General features: G+C 48.8%; 1 protein-coding gene across 5 annotated transcripts in view; it reads left to right on the top strand.

Moving 5' to 3' along the window:
• Positions 1-21,409, top strand: part of PKD1 (polycystin 1, transient receptor potential channel interacting) — a 135,079-nt gene that overhangs the window by 52,638 nt on the left and 61,032 nt on the right. For all 5 annotated transcript variants that reach the window (XM_054041460.1, XM_054041457.1, XM_054041459.1 and 2 more), the window contains exons 2-10: positions 2,470-2,541; positions 4,043-4,114; positions 5,730-5,899; positions 8,056-8,724; positions 9,531-9,714; positions 15,138-15,352; positions 18,244-18,359; positions 18,444-18,570; positions 20,856-21,130. In XM_054041460.1, coding sequence (XP_053897435.1) covers positions 2,470-2,541; positions 4,043-4,114; positions 5,730-5,899; positions 8,056-8,724; positions 9,531-9,714; positions 15,138-15,352; positions 18,244-18,359; positions 18,444-18,570; positions 20,856-21,130 — 1,900 coding nt within the window. The remainder of the gene's footprint in view (positions 1-2,469; positions 2,542-4,042; positions 4,115-5,729; positions 5,900-8,055; positions 8,725-9,530; positions 9,715-15,137; positions 15,353-18,243; positions 18,360-18,443; positions 18,571-20,855; positions 21,131-21,409) is intronic.

Here is a 21,409-nt window from a genome sequence, read left to right as displayed (position 1 = left end):
CACATTTTCTCTGCTGCACTGGCACAACACAGCTGGGTTTGGGTTGCCAACATCTGTGTTTTATTGCAAGTATCATGTTGTTAGATGTGTTTTCTTAAAGCCCCAGACCCTGGAGTCATGTGATTGTCTGAGAACCTCTGCTTTCATTTTAAAAGTTTTCAGCTCTCTTAGTTATGGAGAAAAGCAAGAACACTTGACCCCTAAAGACTCAAAAGCCAGGAGGCAAATGAAACCAAAAATATTTTTTTAAAATGGCATCATATTTAAATCAATCTTTCCATTTTTGGAGGGGCCTGACTCAGAGTTTTTGAACATTTGAGATTGGCAGTACAAGGCCTCCAGCACTGAAGGGAGAAGGTTTAAATCCACCCAAAAGTCTTATTTTCTTTTTTTAAACCTTCATGAAGCTATCTTTTTCTGTCAGGTTTTGTAAAACTTTTTAGAAAGGGTAAACTAAATTTATTCGCAAGCCATGCAAAAGCCCCCTTGTAACTCTCTATACCTGTCCTCAATGAATCAGATTGTGATGCAATGATTATGGGTAATATGGGGACAGAGGTGCAAAGCAGAGACCCAAGGAAGATAAACTAGAGAAATAAGACAGCATCTCCATGGGGAAGGGATTAAACCTGTCTTGACTGGAGCAGCTGGGATCCAATTCCAAAACTCATTTTTTTGTCTTGTGAGTAGGAGTTGTAAATGGTTTTGGAAGTAACTTTGATGTCTGGAAGTTAAACGCCTCCTACACAGAGTGCAGCTCATGCATGTTTGTGAGAGTTTAGCTTCATTTTCTGCTATTATCTGGCTAGCCTGAGCAAAGGAAATGCATATTGATTTGACAAACATCGCTGCTGGCTTCTGCCTTTGTGCATTTCTTAATTGTTGTTTTGCAACACTCATGTTCCCTTCAGTGGGCTGCTGGAAATTTCTTCTAAATGTGCTATTAGCTTGGAGGAAAAATCCCCCACGTAAAGACACCCCAACTCCCCAAATAATGCCCCTTCCCTGTTAGGCATTCCTGTCACTAATCTCCCAACAACCCTACATTCCTGTGGTTCCAGGACAGTTTTCTGTCTGTTATTTGAGAGGATTGTTGAATTTTGGACTGTGATTTTACCTTGTGTGTTCGGTTAAAAAAATATAGACCAAATGTAGGTGTCAGATCCATCAGGAGGATTAGAACTTGCCGAATGAACTCAAAGATGCAGCAGCAAAGGGAAATTGCAAGGAAAGAATTCAGGGTAAAAAAAAAACGGCTCTGATTTTTATTCTTTAAGTGGCACCTCTGGAACTTAGGAGAGCTGTAGAATGGGCCCAGTCCTGTCAGGAAAGCACATGACACCTTGAAGGATCAGCCCATTGTGCTTATTCCAACCCCCTTTTCAACCTGATAGTGTAGCTGGTCCACCATTCAAACAGCTAGGAGAACTGTTGTATTTACTATTAGCTTGCTAGCTAGGTTATTGGTATTATATTAGTGTATTAAAGGGTCCCAGTCAAATATTTTAGGCTCCCAATTTAGGTTTTGTCTTGTGTTGCAAAACCAAATATAAATAGTAAGGGGTTTTTGCTAATTTTTTAGACCATAATTGCAAAGATTCTCTCTCTTTTTTTTACTTAATCTTTTTCTTGCTGGTGTGGTGTTGAACCCATTTCATTGGGTAAGAAATGAGACTCATCAGGAACTGAAATGGAAACTGACTAGTTTGTTTACTTTTAAATGTCACTTAGGGAGGACAGTGAAACAAAGGACATAAATTGAACAGTATAAATCTTGTAAAGTGAATGGGAGGGTGGAAATAGTTCCAGTTTGAATAAGGTGCAGGTTATTAGTAAAACAGGGAAGGGTTTAAAATGGTTATTTCCCCGGTGTTCCTTTATATAGAGTTCAATACGGCCCCTGTATTTACTTTAAAAAAAAATATTTTGTTACTTCTCCTCTTCTAGGTTCTGCAGTCATTAAAAAAGAAAAAAGATTTTTGTATTTAATTTGAATGCGTCACTCCTGTAATTAATTACCAGTTCTTTGGCACTGGCAACAGTAGATGAAGGTTCCACAGAAAATTCTATGTATAACTTAATAACTACTTTGTCAAAATTATTCCTTAAAGTAATTTCTTTATGAGGCATATTTTAGACTTCAGTTTTAAACTGGTGCCTGAGAATTAGTAATAAATTTGTCATGCCTGTAATTATTTTACTTTAAAAATGTTATGGGGGTATTTTTTTGTGTAGTGATAGGCCTAATTCATATCGACACATAGTGCAAAGCTTGGAGCAGCGGATGCTTTATAGCTGGGAAAGGTGTTATTTTTGGCTGGGAGAACTGTTCCGTTTTAATACACCAAGAACTTACTTTCTGTCTGGAATCTGGATGGAGTTTGGAGACAGTCTTTTCTAAGCCTCCATGGTGGAAGACAGACACAATGAACTTGCATGATAATAAGCTGCACTGTTTTCTTTCTTTAGGGATCTTTCCAATAACAAGATCACCATTTTAGATGTTCAGGCTTTTCAACATCTGACTTCCCTGGAAGAACTGTGAGTACATGTTACCCCTTTGTAGTCTTATGGCAGAGTTAAGGCATATTTGAGCAGTTATGTAAAAATCCCTTTTGGTGTCTGGCAAGTTACCCTTGTTCCATAACACTTGCTTTGACCTTCCTGGCCCTATATCCCCTATGCCCAGGGCTCAGATGCATCAAAAGCCCTTTTTTTACTGTTTGACACAAGCCTAATTTGGCCAGTACAGAGTATTTGCACAGTGCATTTAACTGTATGAGCTAGTGAATTACTGATTAACTCTCCTGGCATTCAGGAGTTCAGATACAATTTGATTCAACCCAATGACCAGGCTGGTCGATGGTAGAATGGTCCAGTATTGTAAATGGAGACATAATAAAGGACTAGCCCTGGGGATAGTGGTATCTCAGCATGTTGGCAAGGAGTTTTAGAACTCAGTGCCCAAATCCCACTGAATTTCTTGGTCTTGGGCACTTAACTGTTCTGAAAAGCCCAGCTGCTTTCTTCTTCCACGTTGTCCCATCCACTGATGTCACCAAGACCGCTTGGAGAGGGAGACGAAGGTGGCTTGTTAGCGAACTCCCTGGTTTGAATGCTGCTCAGGTCAAAAGTAACAGAGTTGTTATGAGCTGGTGGATTTTCACTGGCGAAAGGGAAGGCGCTGGTGTCTCTCAGTCCAGTCCCTGCTAGGAGGTAGGGACCCAAGAGCCACCATCACAACCAGCACTAAAAAGCCCATTTGGCAACCCCAGCAGAGAGACCAGGGTGGAGCAGCCCATGGAATCAGAGCACCCCTTTTGCCCCTAGAAGTGGGGTTCCTCCCAGGGCATAGCTGAGATGAGCTGGTGAGGCCTGTGCCAAGCCTGATCTTTGGGTGAAGACAGGCTTCTGTCTCTAGGATGCCAAGCCAGCATCTTTCAGCGGCACAAAATCCACATAGAAAAATAACAAGAAATGGACCCATGATAAGGAAACAGAGAGGTCTCGTTAGACCAAAGAGAGACCTGGGACAAGATGGTCAGCTTACCTTGTCCCATCAGCTGACGCTCTGTGCCTCGGTTTCCCCTCTTGCCCTGGGACCCTCCACCCTGAGCTCTCTCCTACTGGCAGCAGGTTGCCTCTTTTATAGCAGGTCTTGTTCCCCTGCTGAAGTCACATGACCTGACTGAGTCATGCACTCCATCTATAGACTGCCTCTCCCCAAAACTCCGCCTTAAAGAGGCCACGTCCCCTTAACAGATGTGCTGCCTAGGGCCCGTAAGGGCCAGCACCTTTTTACATCTGGTTTATTGACTTCTTCACCCCCGAGGGTCTGTTGGCTCCTAGAACCAGAAAGAGAAGGTGGGCTGATGGCAGCACTGTACCGTTAATGACTGTACCTTTGAGATGAAAAGTCCTAGAGCCGGGCCCCCAGCTATCCAAAGCTCAGATTGGATTTTCATCCTGTAAGAATGGCAGAAAATTATTTTTATAATTATGAATGATTAAACTTTCCTTTCCCATTTTCCCTGTGTTACAGAGATATAAGCCACAACATGATTTCTACGTTAGAAGATGGAATATTTGATAATTTATTTAATTTAAGTTACATGTAAGTTCTTGTTCCTTAATCTTCAGCTCTCTGAATATGGCTCTTGTTTTCAGAATTCCCTTCCCCGGGCTCCTGCTGTGTCTCAGCTCACTTAGGGTCTGTCTACACTGCAATCAGAGGGGTGACTGCAGCACGGGTAGACATACTTGAGGTAGCTTTTATCTAGCTAGCGCCAGTATCAATAGCAGGGAAGCAACAGCAACATGGGCTAGCTGCTTGAGCACATATCCAGGGTCCTTGGGTGGGGATTATACACCCTGTGCTGTTGTGGCTTCACTGCTCTCATTATTCAAGGTAGCTAGTTCAAAGCTAGTGCGGTACGTCCGTCAGACTGACAGCTGCAGTTGTGGTGTAGATGTACCCTCCGGCTATGTCTACAGGCCCCGCCGTTTGGTCTGGGAAGCTGTGAACAGCTGTGTGCACAGAAGTGCTGCACCGTAACTCCCCTGTGTGACTGCTGTGGCGCTAACTAAAATGCTCCTAGTTCACATGAATGTGGTCGTGTTTCAAGAGGACAACGTTAACACCAACTAGGAACCTTTTCGTTTGCGCCTGCAGCATCCACAGGGGGAAGTCACGCTGCAGCACTTTGGTGGGCAGTGCTGTTCTCACCCCTGTAGTCAATGGGGCAGGGTAGACGAGCCCTCAGGGAGTTTGCAACAGCACAAGTTTTTTAACTCACTGTTAGCATTTTCAAAGCACATGACTCCAAGAAAAACAAAATGGCTGGGAGTGGCGAGGCTAAATCTCTGCTTGACTTCCTACTGTGGGGCAGGAGCATGGACCTGGGACTCAAAGAACTGCCTGCAGCGGGACTGGGACCCACAAGACCTGCAGCCATAATAGTGGGAGCGAGATTAAAGAATAGTTGCACGCAGGACTCTACTATCTAGCTCTTACATAAATAAAACCCACACTAGGAGCATGTGGGTCTTTGTCTTCTTCTAGTGGCTGGGCCACAGGTTGAGAGATCAGTACACTTGCTACATGTACCAGCAAGGGGATTTAATTCTTTAGCTCAAGCTTGTGCTTTTAAGACAAGAGAACTGGGTTCAAACTGGCAGCATAACTACAGTTGGTTATGCAAACATCTTCCCAGCTCTGTCCTCTTTGCAGCTGAATGCCAAAGGCTGTAATTTAGGCCAAACACAACTGCAGTTAATGTTTCCATCTTTTCATTAAACCACCACAAGGCAAAACTGCCACTACGTTCGCATTTCTTTTTTGATAGATCAATTTGATTCTCGTAGATGTTTTTTAATGACACTGTAAAAAATCTCCCTTAGCTACAGAGGTTGCCGTTGCAACCAACTGATGTTAGAAGGCAGACTATTTTGAATATAGGATTATGGCTGTAATTTACTTCTAATTGCAACAATTATTTGTATTGTGAGAAAAAAGTGCTTGCAATACTTGCCTAATTCTAGCCTTTAGAAAAATCATGTTAATTATTGCTTGATTCTCTATTCATTAACTCCCCTAGTGAGTCTTTATGAGACATTTCCTTGGAGTCATGCAGATGGGAACAGGGGGATTTTTGTGATGGTGTAATTAACACTTATCGTAAGGTTCCCATTGTCAAGTTAATGCATAATCTTTCTCTACTCTATTCTAGAAACTTAAGTCTGAATCCATTTCTTTGTGACTGCAAACTTTCCTGGCTCCCCCGCTGGGTGGAAGAAAGAAAAGTTAACGTTAGTCGGCTGCTGGATACAAAATGCGCCCAGCCTCCTGAAGTGGCAAACCTTCCGCTTTTCAATGTTTCATTCACCAGTGTTACTTGTGGTAAGGAAGGAGGATGGGCTCTGGTTTATGGTGAAGGTAAATCTAGTGGAAACGTTGAGATCAAAGAGGCTGATATTCCTCTAAGGACTCTTCCATCCTGCAAGTCATCTCAGCTAGTTCTCTTCTAGCCCACTCAGTAATGATGGCTCGTTGGTGAATCTCAGACGAGGTCCTGGTAGACTGGAATCCGTATCAGTAACGGGGCTCCTCTGTTGTCTGTCTCAGCAGAGAGGCTAAGGATTGGATGGACCGGGGGCAGGAAGGAGATTCCTCCAAGCTACCTTAGAGGCACATTGGTGAGGCAGTGAGGGGGAATTTTGTGCTCCGGTTGCCCATGTCACACCTGTGGCATGGACAAAGAGGGCTTCATCTTCCCAGCAGCCAGCACCTTTCAGCAGCACGTTTTTGCCTAAATACGCGCTGCATTTCACCTTTATTTTTATCTCCGCTTCGCTGCTCAGACCAGAGATCAGTGCCTGCCACGCTGGTGACTTTATTAAGTGAGACCCCATTCACTGAGAAGAGGGCTGAGACCAGTAAACTCATTACTCACAGGCTACCAAAGCAACCACCAGATGGTGGCCTCTATGTCCTTTTTCCTTAAGCCCCAATTCATCAAAGCAAGTAAGCACGTGCTTAACAAATTGAAATCCCTCTGAAGTCAATGGGACATTAGCATAGGCTGAGTAGGGATGGAGATGAGCAACTGCATAAGTGCTCTGCTGAATCAAGGCCTTAATCTGGACAATAGACTTTCCTCTAAGGCAGGGGTCTCAAACTCAATTTACCTTAGGGCCAGGGCCAGTCCTCAAATCCTCCCAGCGGGCCATTGTCACTCATGCTGCCCAGAACCCGCCCCCACCAAAAAAACCTCCGCCCTCCACCTGCCCAAGGCTCTGGGACGGAGTTTGGGTGGGGAAGGAGGTCTGGGGTAGGGGATTGGGGTGCAGGCTCTGGGAGGGAGTGTGGGTGTGGGAGCAGGTCTGGGGTGCAGGCTCTGGGATTGAGTTTGGGGGCTCGAGGGGTGTGGGGAGGGTGAAGGAGGTGCAGGCTCTGGGAGGGAGTTTGCCCCAATTTTTTTTTTGATTGGGGCGGCAAAAAAGCCAGCGCCAGCCCTGGTAATTGGGCTGGTATTTTAAACAAAGGTACTTTCTAAGCATCTATAATCGTAACAAGGGGCTTTTCTCGTGCATTTCTAAATAGGTAGCATGGCTCAATGACTGTACTGAGCTTTCAGCGAGACCAGGGCAGGCAGAGGGGATCGTTATGGGAACCGACGTGAGGACAGCAGTGTTGAGATGTTTTGGGAGCGATGTTGTAGCAACAGTCAGAAACAGACCAGTAAACATGCCTCGATTGCGTGGGCAGAATTGGACGGGAGGCAAGGAAATCCCAGCTGGGCTGAGGCTGTGTATGCTGCAAAATAGTGTGTGTTTGTGGCAGGGAAAAAACCCCCACCCCTCTTAGGCAGGTCAAAAGTTAGGGAACACAAGTGAATAAGTTACTGCCCTGGGAATGGGATCTGGTGTGTGTGTGTGTGTACACCATGTGACTATGTGTATGTACCCATGTGCCTGTAGGTTTATATCCTCTGCTTTTCCACAGCACAGGTCTGGCATGGGTTAGGGCAGCAGAAGCTTCACCCCGATACTGCCCTGTTGGGGTGCCAGTGTGCATGCACCTCTGCTTGGCTGGGTCCGGGCTTATTGCTCAGATACCAGTGAAGTTAAGTGAATGGCACCAGGAGGTGCAGAGAATTGGTGGCAGACCCAGGAGGAGAACCCACCTGCCACGTGCTAGCCACACTCACTCCTAAGCAGGGACTCGGGATGAGAGCCGCTTCATACTCTGTGGGAGTGGAACATTCTCTGTGGTACTCTTTATTTACTGTGCCTTGCTGCTCCATAAATCTGTGCTGATGGCCGGGTATTCCTGTTGTCACCGCTACAAAGGGATTGGCAAACACCACGGGTGGATTAAAGGGTTCCCAAGCAAGACTGCAATAGGAAATGCTCAGAATAGAAACCCTCCGCTGTGTAGTCTCCCTGCAGCTCACAGCCTGGGGGAAGTCCACATGCAGAGGTGTGGTGTCTAACTGAGGGTTATGGCCTGGCGTGGTTAGTTTGCAGCAGGCTTCTCTGTTCTTTCCCCTCTAGGAGCTCCTTACATAGCATGCTTGACCGACAACTCCACAGGGGCAGCCAATTCCGTCATCCTCTTCACGTCCGTACTTTCCGCAAACCTCAGCGAGGAGACCTGCAGCGCCCTCTGCTATGCTAAAGCCCAGGAGTACGGCGGCTTCGGCGACCAGGAGCAGTGTCTGTGCGGCGTGGCCCTTGAACCAAATTCTTCCTCCGGTTGTTTGCCGTTTTGCACGGAGGACTCTGCTAGGCGAGCCTGTGGTGGCCCTTCCCTTGTCCGCTCTATCTTCCCAGCACGGCTGCACGCCTCTTTCCCAGGTCCCCGCCGCCCTCACGGCCTTCACCACATGTTGGCCTTCAATGTCAGTATTCCAGTTGCTGTCAGCACTTTACAGTGGGACTTCGGGGACCAATCAGGGCTTCTCAACACTACCAAAAACGTAGCGCTCCATCAGTACGCCTTGCCCGGGCGCTACAACGTCACCGTCACCCTCTTCATGGGCGCCAGGGTCACCTCCGTGCAGACGGACGTCGAGGTGGTGGCTCCCCCAGAGCGGATAGACCTGCAGTGTCCTACCCTGGTCCGGACGAACGAAAGCCTGGACCTACGGATCAGGAATAGGGGCGGCACCGGCCTAGCAGCTGTGTATAGTATTACTGCAGAGAATGAAGAGCCAGGCAAAGGTGAGTCGAGTTTGGCTGATGAGGTGCCTGCTGAAGTTGGGTTGGGCTGGGTGGAGGGAAGAATTACACTGAGAACTGGTTCCTCCAAAAATTCCTTCCTTTCGAGGCCCTGCCAGCACCGGGAATGAAGGGCCCGCGTGACCGCTGCCCTACATCTTGAGCACTTATACATTACTGCCAATTGGAGTAAGAACTTCTGGTGGCATTTTGCACCCACGTTGCACTGGTGGAAAGGAGTGCACAAGACACAGGGCACCGGAGAACCAGATAGACCGGGCATTCTCAGTACCCAGGGTTTCTTCCACGCCCCCAGCACCTTGTTAGTCATCTAGTCAGTCTCACTAGGTGTGCCCTGGAGAACCCTTGTGTGGCCATGCCCATCTGCACTACAGTATCTGAGCACTTCAAGCTTCTTTTCTTTACATCTTCCTCATATCCTTCCCTACCGCATCCTCATTCACTCTTCTCTAAATTCCTCCTGCCTTAGTCATGTTTTCACATGCCCCAGATTATGTAACAACCTCCACTCACTACGGCCCATTCATAGGGTAAGAACCCACGCCTCTCAGCACCAAATGCACAAGCCCCTGCTGTTGGAGCTAAGGGAGTAAGACAAAGGGCTGGTACTTCTAGTTGGTTCCTTATCATCTATGTAGGCCAGCCACTAGAGAGAGACATGGTCACACCTGCCGAGCTGATGTCTTACACTTGCATTATGGGGTCTTGCCAGTGGGTTGGGCGTCCCACCTTCCAACACGTGTCCACCTAAGGGGCTTCAAGCTTTGTTTTTCTTCCCGCTCATACAGTGATTCACCCAATGTGCCCGTCAGATGGCCTGGTCTTCCCTGGCAACAATCACTGCTACCAACTGGTGGTGGAGAAGGCCCAGTGGCTGGAGGCCCAACAGCATTGCCAGGTCCATGGTGACGGAGAGCTGGCTTTTGTGAGCAGTCCTGAAATTAAGAGTTTCTTGGTCTCTCATGTCATCAGGTTAGTGAGTGCAGTCACAGCTGGGATTTGCTATGGGCAGGGTTGTCGCCTGGTGCATCTTCATGCCATTCTCACGGTATCCACAGTCCAAGGGGCACCTGTGCTCTGCAGGGATCGGCAGCAGACAAAGGAAGGGGTGTTATGACCCCAAGGTGAATTTACCTGTTGGCTGGGCATAGCTGGCTCTGCTGATTAGCCCCCCCCTTACTCCCTGGAGTGTCCGGGACCATAGAATCATAGAGTATCAGGGTTGGAAGGGACCTCAGGAGGTCATCTAGTCCCACCCCCTGCTCAAAGCAGGACCAACCCCAACTAAATCATCCCAGACAGAGCTCTGTCAAGCTGGGCCTTAAAAACCTCTAAGGATGGAGATTCCACCACCTCCCAGGGTAACCCATTTCACCCTTCACCACCCTCCTAGTGAAATAGTGTTTCCTAATATCTAATCTAGACCTCCCCCACTGCAACTTGAGACCATTGCTCCTTGTTCTGTCATTTGCCGCCACTGAGAACAGCCGAGCTCCATCCTCTTTGGAACCCCCCTTCAGGTAGTTGAAGGCTGTTATCAAATCCCCCCTTACTCTTCTCTTCTGCTGACTAAATAAGCCCAGTTCCCTCAACCTCTCCTCGTAAGTCATGTGTCCCAGACCCCTAATCATTTTCATCGCCCTCCGCTGGACTCTCTCTAATTTGTCCACATCTTTTCTGTAGTGGAGGCCCCAAAACTGGACACAATACTCCAGATGTGGCCTCACCAGTGCCGAATAGAGGGGAATAATCACTTCCCTCGATCTGCTGTCAATGCTCCTACTAATGCAGCCCAATATGCCATTAGCCTTCTTGTCAACAAGGGCACACTGTTGACTCATATCCAGCTTCTCATCCACTGTATTCCTCAGGTCCTTTTCTGCAGAAATGCCGCTTAGCCAGTTGGTCCCCAGCCTGTAGCAGTGCATGGGATTCTTCTGTCCTAAGTGCAGGACTCTGCACTTGTCCTTGTTGAACCTCATCAGATTTCTTTTGGCCCGATCCTCCAATTTGTCTGGGTCACTCTGGACCCTATCCCAACCTTCCAGCGCATCTACCTCTTCCCCCAGCTTAGTGTCATCCACAAACTTGCTGTCCATGGGTGCAATCCATCCCATCATTCAGATCATTAATGAAGATGTTGAACAAAACCGGCCCCAGGACTGACCCTTGGGGCACTCCGCTTGATACTGGCTGCCAACTAGACATGGAGCCGTTGATCACTACCCGTTGACGCAATGATCTAGCCTGCTTTCTATCCACCTTATAGTCCATTCATCCAATCCATACTTTTTTAACTTGCTGGCAAGAATACTGTGGGAGACTATATCAAAAGCTTTGCTAAAGTCAAGATATATCACGTCCACTGCTTTCCCCATATCCACAGAGCCAGTTATCTCCTCATAGAAGGCAATCATGGTCAGGCATGACTTGCCCTTGGTGAATCCATGCTGACTGTTCCTGATCACTTTCCTCTCCTCTAAGTGCTTCTAAATGGATTCCTTGAATACCTGCTCCATTTTTCCAGGGACTGAGGTGAAGCTGACCGGTCTGTAGTTCCCCAGATTCTCCTTCTTCCCTTTTTTAATGATGGGCACTATCTAAAGATGGGAGAAGTAGTGCAATATGTCAGGGTTACTGCAACCATTCATCAGAAACCCAGCCTCCCAGGGAATGTCTTCTTGGTGCTTGGGGATGGCAGAATATAGTTGCATCAGGGTTACTGCATCCAATGAGGAAAGCGCTGAGGTACGTCTGGGTGAAGGTGGAAGGTCGTCGCTGAATGAATAGGAGGAAGGTACTGGAATAAGCACAGCCGTACCGCAGCATCCCTGTCTGTGACCTTGGAGTGACGACTGAGTTTGTTAGGAATTAAATCCCGCTAGAGAAGCATTTTATTCCGGTTTATTGCATATGGATTATTTGAAAGAGACCTTGGAGACCCCAGACCCTGTCTGCTCTCTGTGGGCATTTAAGAACTCAGGTCCTTTTAGTGAGGATCAAAGCTTGCCCTATGTTCCTTAGCTACAATTTCCCAGCTCCCCTAACTTTGGCAGCGCCCTCCACCCCAGACGTGGCAGCAGGGCTCTGCATGTCCAGTTTGCAAAGTGCTTCAGGAATCGTGGGGACAGGAGGCAGGCGCCATAGAAAGAAAAGGTTGATGCTGTAAGCCTGCCTCTCTCTGTTGAGTCTCACGCTGCTGCCCAGTCACATGGTGTCCACCTCAGCCAAAGACCCTTTTGAGACAGAGCAGCCCACGTCCCCAAGTGTTGGGCTTTGAAGGCATCTGTTCCACTTCACAGCCAGCGCTTTCTAAACAGGCAGCATGGAACGTGTCAGCCTTTGATGAAATCCACCCCACAAATGCCCTTTCTGCAACCAGCCATCTTAAAGGGGAAGTGCTCAGACCTTCCCAGGGGCCTGACAGCTCCATGCAGATGCAGATATTGGCGGGGGCTTCTTAATAAACACGTCCCAGAAAGCACACGAGACTGGAGCAGCTGCATGTGATGTAGCCTTTGAACAGGCCTGCCCTGGGCCCAACAGCCTTTCTCCTGAACTTGTTTTCTTGTCTTGCTCCATTCACACTGGGATTGATCCTGAGATTACAAACATGTGCGCCCGGCAAGGCCAAGTGAGAGGAGCCCATCCTTTCCGAAGGGTTAGGAGCTGGTCACTCGATGCACTGATTTATCTCGCATTGCGTGCAGGGCTTTTGATGGACTGCAGTGGCGATGAAATCATGAGACCTAGAAAGGAGCGAGCCGACCAAGCTGTTTCCCAGCTGCCGCACCTCATTGTTCTCCACTCCGGCTCCCTTATTCTCTTTATTTATTTATTTATTTATTTATTAATCCGTTCAGATAAACATGAATGAGATGATTCCAGGATGTGATTTCCCTGGCGATAAGAAAGAAATGAAGCATAAGCCATGTTTTTTTGGAACGCGTGACTTCCAGGGTTTCTTGTGGGAAAATGACAGAAGCAAAAATCTGTTTCCCATTAGCGCACCCGGCAGTTACGGTCACTCTCTTCTCTTCCTCTCTACTGTCATTTGATGATCTTTCCCAGAACCTGTGTGCTCTGAACCAGTTCTCCCCACCAAGAACCAGGGCCCTGTGAACCAGTTCCCCCACACCTACAATCAGTGACTCTCCCCTTCCAAAATGCTGGAACTTTTCCTCTCCCTCCAGTGACCCAAGGCAGACAGATCATTAGTTCTCAAGAAATGCTGCTGGAATAAAGAAAGTGCAATCCAGCTCCTACTTCAACGGAGAGAATTTACCCTCATTTAGAGACACTGGACCCACCAGCCAGGGAGGGGGCAAGGGAACTATCCAGCCAATCTTGGTTTGTTTCTTTCTTTTTTTTAATTTTTTATTTTTGATGACTTGCAGTTAGATCATAGCTGGAATTAGAAAAGGAAAAACTCTACTGGGTTTTACTGCTGACAGCAAATAGGCTGTTTCCTAGCCCGCTCTCCTTAATCCCTTCCAGTGTTTCAGGAACAAAGCACAGCAATTATTTGTTTTTTAATCTGATTTGTGATAAAAATTACTGATTCACAGAACAATTATGTTCATCGTCATTTTTCAATATGACCTCATTAATCATAGCTAAGGCTACAATTTAATGACGGGTATTTTTAGTAAAAGTCATGGACAGGTCATGGGCAAGAAACAAAAAATCATGGCCCATGACCTGTCCATGACTTATACCATAAATACCCCTGATTGAATCTTTGGGGGGGGAGGGGCACTGTGAGGGGGGCAAGTCCGCGGCACCAGCTGTGTGGGGAGCCCGGGAGGCCCATTGCCAATCCCGCCGCTGCCTGGGGGGGAGCCCCGGGGACCCGCTGCCGATCCGGCTGCAGCCTGGAGGGGAGGGAAGCCCCGGGGGGCCAGCAGCTGTTCTGGCCACCATGGGGGGAAGCCCTGGGGCCAGCCGCTAATCTGTGGCTGCTCCCGCCACCCCTGGGGCCAGCCACATCGGGCGCTGCTCGGGCAGTCCTGGGGGCCAGCTGCTGGGAGCTTCCAGAACAGTGGCTGGTGTGGCTGGCTGCAGGGGCATCCAAGCGGCTGCCTGCAGAGCTGCTCCAGCAGCGGCCAGTCTGGCTGTCCCCAGGGCCGCCCGAGCAGCTGTCCCCAGGGCGACTTTGGGGTCAGCCACACCGGCCACTGAGGAAGTCACGGAGGTTGCAGGAAGTCACAGAATCTGTGACTTCCGCAACCTCCATGACAAACACGGATCCTTAATCATGTTATCTGGTACAGACTTGGTGGTGGAGAGACACCAATTATCTCCTTAGACTGCTCTTTGCAAAGCACTACCTTGTGAGCATCTCAGATTTCAAAAGTGAAGCAGTGATGGGTGCCGTTTGGAGGGGATACCTTCGAGGTGATGGTACAGGTGGTGCAGGGAAGGTCGACGAGCGATGGAACAAAGGCCTTAGCATACGAGCACTATCTTTTGGGTGAGATGTAAAGCAGAAGTTCCTGGCTGCCTTTGACCAGTGGAGATCCTACAGGATTTTCCACAAGAGCCAACTTTGGTGGTCAGCCAAAATTCCAAATTGGGCAGTTATATTCCATTGACCTAAAACAATACTGGTGGTTTCCATTGTATGGGACATTCTTCTTCACTTCCACGTCCTACATTGCTTTGCTCTTCTCTTGTATTCTACCCCAGATGTTGCTGTTTCAGTGGTCAATGATGCATAATCGATATATTATTATATATTTCGGTAGTGCAGCGGAACCCCTGTCGTGGGCCAGGATTTATCAGAGTACGGTGTTAAACTCTGCACCAATGCTATTCCCAACTCCAGTGTTACTGGAGAATACTGTAGTAGCTTCTCTTAATGAGAAGTTCGTATAAGTGAAACGCGAGGTTTATAAAAGATACAGGCAGCGCTGACAGGTAATGGAAATTCTCCTTTATCTACAGTGCAGCTGTTCAGGAGAACCCACGTTCTATCCCTGGCAACATCAGGAGGTTCCGAGTGCAACTCAGTGACGTGTGAAGATGCTACATGGTCCCAGCTTTGCTATATTATTATATGGCAGATTCTGGTAGCGCACCCATCACCGTGGCATCTGAGCTCCTTACGAGGCAGCTTGCCTTATGAATTAAATGCCTTTAACTCATCAGCAGGTCACAGTATGGTTTGCTACTTAGGAGACTGTCTTTCAAGAAGCAGGTGCTTGAGATAGAATGAGTATCACAATCATGTAGTAATTAAAAGGGCTCTTTGAATATTGACTGACCCATGGATGGAAGCTGTTGTTGTTATAGTTATTTTCATCAAGAACCCTGGATGGGTGGAGTCTGTCCCAGATCCTTTCAATACTTGTGATTTCCTGAAAATTCTGGCATTCCTTTGCATTGTTTTGAAGGGGCCTTGACGTCTGGATCGGATTCAATGATTTTGCAAGTGCTGGAGCTCAGCAGAGGGGCGAAGGATTTAATCTGGAGAGCTGTCAGAACTGGCTACCAGGGGAGCCCCATCCATCAAACGCTGACCACTGTGTCCGGATGGGCCCGACGGGCCAGTGCAACACCGACCTGTGCATGGCCAAGCACAGCTATGTGTGCGAGTACAAGCCAAAAGGTGAGCTCTCCCGCTGCCCTGCTCTCAGCAGGCCTTCTGCACCTGGGTGCTGGTTGGAGGTGGCATGTGTCAGTCCAAAGGGAAGGGCCTCATTGTTTTTCTGGTGAACCATCATCTTTGTTAGATGGAAGTTGGGAATTTCCGAGCCTCTTACAAATGTTCTGGACATAAAAGCATGTTCTGTAGAGTCCCCAGAAGGAAGGCAGAATGGGCCAAATGGCCTATTTTATTGCCACCTACAATATTTGAGCGCGCACTAGTTTGGAAGCACAGATACCAGTCTTGAGTGCATAGAATAGGTCATTGCTCACTTCAAGTCTGACCCAGTAAGTAGGACAACCCATTGGTTTGTAATTCAGACACGACTAGCAGCCCTAGGAGGGCAGCCAACCGACTCGCCATCAATTGGTGTTTCTCTTGTGGGTTTTGAAGCAGGAAACGTGCACACTGATGGAGCTGCAGCCCAGCCCGCTAACCCTTCCCAAATGTCTCAAATGTTCTCTAAAAATACGCACATACTGGGTTATCGCCCAAAGACACGGCCTCATATTCTGAGTAAAACACACACAAAATATCTTGGAGAAACATGCCCTCAGGCCGTGGGTCTTGAAGTGTATAGTCGCCATATGTCACAACAAACTCCCTCTCACTGCTGGGAAGTTAGGGAGGAAGCAGGGCTGGCTCCAGGCACCAGGCACCTAAGCACATGCTTGGGGTGGCACCTGGTAAGGGGCGGCGGGGGGATCGCGGCGCGGCATTCCGCGGGGGGGGGGGGTGAGCTCCGGCAGCGCGGTGCTCTGGGGGGGTAGGTTCCGGCGGTGTGGCGCTCGGCGGGGGAGGGAGCGCGGGGCTCGGCGCTCGGGGGGGGGGGGGGTTCCAGCGGCGCTCAGCACGCGGGGGGGCGAGCTTCGGCGCACGGGCGCGGCACTGGAGGGGGGTTCCGGTGGCGCTCGGCGGGGGGGGGCGGGCTCCGGCGCGCGGCAGGGGGGCGGCGCTCTGGGGGGGAGTTCCGGCGGCGCTCGGCGGGGGGGCGGCGCGGTGCTCGGCTGGGGGGGTTCAGGGGGCGGCGCTTTTTTTTGCTGCTTGGGGCAGCAAAAAAGCTAGAGCCGGCCCTGGGAGGAAGACAGAACAAAACAGGGCTGCACCATGTTCTTTTTCATGCTTTGTTCTTTTTCTGTGTTAGCGGCTTGTGCAGCACCCCAACGGTCTCAGCCTAGAAAGGGGGGGCATTTTACACAGGCATGTCCTAGGATTTGATTGGATATTTTTTTCAGTTTGCCCGTTAAGGGCAATAAAGGAACCAAGGCGGCAAGTCTCAGAGCCCGGGTCAACAGATTCAGACTCATGGGGCTCGGCTGCGGGGCTAAGAATAGCAGTGTAGACCGTGGGGCGCAGGCTGCAGCCTGGGCTTTCAGACCCTCTCCCGCGCGCAGGGTCTCAGAGCCCAGGCTCCAGCCCAAACCCGAATGTCGACACTGCTGTTTTGAACCCCACAGCCCCAGCCAGTGGACTCTGAGACTTGCTGCTGCAGGTTTTTTAGTGCCGTGAATAAGCTGAATAAGGAAAAGAGGTGGGGGTTAAGTGAGGGTTAGCTACACTCCTGGGTCAGCTTTGACCAGCTAAATTGAGGTGAAAAAGGTGGAAAGCTGCATCTACACTAGGAAAAAGTCAGGGTTAGCTAACCTCGACTTCCTTTCCTAATCTAGAAATATCCCAAAAATCTGCTAGCACAGAGGACCCTCTGCCCTGTCCCTGACAGTGGTATATCTGTACCCCAGCCTGGGATGGAAAGGAATGCCGGGATGCACAGGGTTACCGTCTCTGAGCTCACCAGGCCTTCAGGGCTGGTTCAGCTCCTGTCTCTCCTGGAGCCGCCAGCTTTGTGGGCACTTCAGGGCGGCTGCCTTCCTTTCCTGCACCTGCTAGAGCTGCAAATGTTTCCTCTGTTTGGAGAGCCACGGTCAGGTTCCCTGAAGTTCATGAACATGTTGGAGAGCCAGGGACAAGCTTTGGGTGTGCCCGTGCCAAAGCTGGAATGTGCATTGGCTCCAGGCATAGGGTGGGTATCTGGCCGCCTAAGGTGCCACCTTTCAGGGTGACTCTGAGTGGAGAGTCCATTGCGGGAAGAAGCCATCTTAGCAGAAGACCCCACTCTCATGCAGCATAAGAACCCCCCCCCCCCCCCCATCACACAGGCAGCAGGAAGAAGCAGACTGGCTGGAAGACACATTCCTCACCCCAGGGAGAGGGAGTGGAAGACAGAGGAGGAAGTTGGGAATAAGAAAGAGAATAAAGATGGGAGGGGGCTCAGATAAAGTGTAAGGTAAAGAGATGGGGGGGACCCACCCTAGCTGTGAAGAGAGGTCCCAATAACTGCTCCCTGATACAGTACCCCAAGGCCTGCCCTGGTTGTGAGCAAACCTGAGCTAGGTGAGGTTATTTTGATGGAAACCAGGTGGCTTTGGTTGAGTTTTACGTAGAATTTTGGGGGCTGCATTTATACCCAAAAATTCAACGCAAACCTCAGGGCGTGAATCCCGTGTGAAGGGGGACGGGCAGCGTTTGCAGGATTCCCAGAAGCCGAAGCCGCTGACCGTTGCGCGGCTCTGTCATCGCGCTGGGAACGCTGCAAACATTAATTACACAGGCTGGGAAGGGAATCAAAACCACAGCGTGGAGAGAAAGGTAACTGAATCATAACCGCAGCTGCCTCTCCCCCAGAACTGAGGAATCATGTGATTTGAACTGCTCCAAAACCCATTTTGTAATTCCCCCTGTGATGGGTGTTACCGTTCCGATATGTGATGTGATCTAGCGCGAGCGGGGCCGAGGCACAAACACAGGCCTTGCTGGCTCTCACCGGCTTTGCCTAATGCTTCCCTTGAAAATAGGAATTCTCCTGAACGCTGAAAACTTTTACGTGGGCGACCCTGCGTTTGACACACCCAGGTCTGTGAGATACGTGACAAGAGACGCATCGCTGCCGGCTCCATTGGACACTGTGGAGGTAAGAAGGGCTTACATCCTAGCCCCGTGGAAGGAGCTCTGTGAGCAGTGCAGCAAGGTGAAGGCCTTGGGTTTTGTTTTCCAGACGATGGTGTTCCCCAGTTTGGCGTTTCAGCAGGAAGCATTTTTAACAGCCCTTGAGTTTGTGACTGAAGAACTGCAGCGGTCTATTCACGTGAGGTTTCAGGTGCACAGACCAACACGCAGTGAAGGTACAACATCTCCTCTCTTTCCCTGACTCCAAGTTATTTTAAAAGTGACCCACACTGGGTTTGTGGCCTTTCCTCTTCTTTTGAAAGGAGGCCTGAGAGAGGCTTTATGGTGTTTATTTTTTTTAATCTTGAGCAGTTTCAGGTGAGGTCTCATCTTCCTTGGTTTTGCTGGGGAATGTCCTGGGGGCATCTCAGTGCATGTGTATCGTGAGCTCTCGCCCTTCGATTGGAAGTTTGAATCTTTAACACAGTCGCCTGTTCCGCAAAATCTGTGTTGGGCTTTGGCGTTAAACTGACAAAACAAAGACCCTTCCCCTTGCCATGGCTGCGGCTTCCCACCGCTTCGCTTCTGGGATACCGCTGGCGTCACTCGCTCTCTGGTCCCGCGGCGCCTCCTGGGCCAGATAGGACCTGGAGTTTCTGAAGCAGACATCAAGTGAGAACCCTCCCCACTCCTCACACAACAACCAATGGAGCCATTCCGGCCTTCTCTCCAAACCACAGAGCAGCTAAAAAATGGGCCAAGCCTCCAAAGCTCTCCAGCCTCCTGTATTGGCAGGGAGTCTCCCGCTTGTGAATGAGGGGAGGCACTCTAGACCATGTCTCAATGGTTAGAGCCCTGGAGAACTGAAGCTCTAAATTATGGAGACCCCCAGGAGTCCTCCAGGACTCTAACCATAGAGATCCTGCCTCCAGGATAGCCCCCAACCCACATGACATAGAGATAGGAATAGAGCAGTGGGCAAATGTGAGGGAGAGACAGACACTCTAGCTGCCAGACACTCTATGGCTTTGGGCTGGTTGTGTGGGGAATATTCTTCTCAGAGTCTAGGGTTAGCGTGTGTGTTGCGTGGGGCAGGGGGAAACTTGAGGTGAGGTGAGGAGAAGCTGGGGAGTGGGGAGTGGAACCAGGACAGCGATGGGGAAGATGGAATCAGTCAGAGAAAGGGGATAGGTGGGGAAATGCAAGAAAGGATTTGCAGTGGAGAAGGAGTCATAGAGGAAGTATCTTTGGATGGTGAACAGAAGAGGGGATTTATGCAAAAGAGAGAACGACTATTTATCAACTATAAAAGTCAGGGCATTACATCATTAGCATACGGTCTGCAGCTTTTGGGACCTCCCCCCCAAACAGGGGTGGCACAAGCCCATTTGCTTTCCTCTTTAATATCCAGGTGGATAATTATTATTTAATTATTCAGAATGCACCATTTCCTGTAAGCTCGAGGGGGAAACAATGCTGATTCCCAGAGCAAGACACAGAACCGTGTTGGGAAAGGCCTAGAGTGCTGCACAAATCCCCTTTCTGCGCATGCTCCTTGTGTCTGCCTCACAGTCAGTCAGCGCTCGTTGGACAAGAAACCTCTGTAACACCCAGGCACTTTAATGCTGGGACAGTTTGTAGGGGAATTACTCTGTGGCCGCTGGCATGAAAATAGATGCTGCGGATTCTGCCGAGCCGGTTCATACAGTAACTATGGCAACTGCACTGAAGTTGCCCCAACTTTCGCTAGGTCTGCATTTGGTCCAAGGTTGAAGCCATGGGATGATATTTCTTATAATGGATTGCAAAGGTTTCCTTGAGGAATTGTCGCATGTCATGAAGTATGAAGACTAACCGGATCTTGGGCAAACATGAATTCACCTTTTCTACTTGAAAATGTCACACCATGATGGATTGTGCTCTATCTGTCCCAAAAGTTAACAGGGGAGAAAAATTTTTCCCGACCGTGAAACAGGACAATAGATTCTTATAATTTTGGCTGAAGAGGGATGAATAGTATGGTCTAACAGGCCTTTTCTATGAGTCTCAGTGCAACTGTGCAGAAGCCACAATTTTTGTGGGAATGAATTTTCCCACAGGAAGGTTTGATGCAGTCACACAGTCCACAGTTGTGGGGAAAAAAAAGATATTTTGACATTGGAAAACGGATATTCTGACATCTAAGCGTTAACTTGTGAAAACTAACAATGCATTTTCAACGTTCACAGCCAGCTCTGCTCAAAAAAATGGGTCTGCTTTTGCTTGGAAATAGCTCTAAAATTGGAAAAGGGACCATTTTCCCCCTACGAACTGTGCAATCTTAATGAAATTTTCCACTAACATGGTCAATTTTTGGCCCAAAGAGAAAATGCAGTTGATTGACATTTTTGACTTTTTCAAATTCATGGAAAAAATGTGAGAAAACCTTGAATTTTGAGTATTTGGGGATTTTATTCTTAATTTAATTCTACACAAGTATGTGCCTGAGCTATCAGATTTGTTCTTTCCTCCCGCCTTCCAGGTTACAAGGAGGAAAAAAACGCTACATATCCATTCCGCACTTCTCAGGATATTGGGAACTGGACACTACTTGAATGCCCTGCTGGTTTCCAGTGGTGTCACTTGACTAACACATGTTTGTCGCTAAGCAGTTGCTGCAGCCCAGTGGAATGTGCCAATGATTCCATCACCAATAGCACCAACTCCCTTTCTTGGCACAATGAAAGCCAACTCAGCTATGAACTCCTCAAAGAGTTTCTCTTCATTATACCAGCTAACACCTCTGCTCAGTATCTGGTAAGTGCAAATTAACTGGTATAACCAATGTGTGGACAGGGCTATTTTCCTTGGGTACTGAACTGTGGGTCCAACCTGTGTGGCACGTGTTCTCCCCATTTTACATATGGGGAAACTGAGGCACAGAGCCGTGACGTGACTTATTCATGATCCCACAGCAGGGAAGTGGCAGAATCTGGAATAGAACCCAGGAGCTGTGACTCCCGTTTCCTTCCTCTAACCACTCCCCCAGTAATTTGTTGCAACAATAAAGTGGATGGAAGGGTCAGTTTTCAAAGC

The sequence above is a fragment of the Malaclemys terrapin genome, chromosome 10, assembly GCF_027887155.1.
Source record: "Malaclemys terrapin pileata isolate rMalTer1 chromosome 10, rMalTer1.hap1, whole genome shotgun sequence".
NCBI lineage: Eukaryota > Metazoa > Chordata > Testudines > Emydidae > Malaclemys > Malaclemys terrapin.
This window is presented reverse-complemented; position numbering and strand designations above follow the sequence as displayed.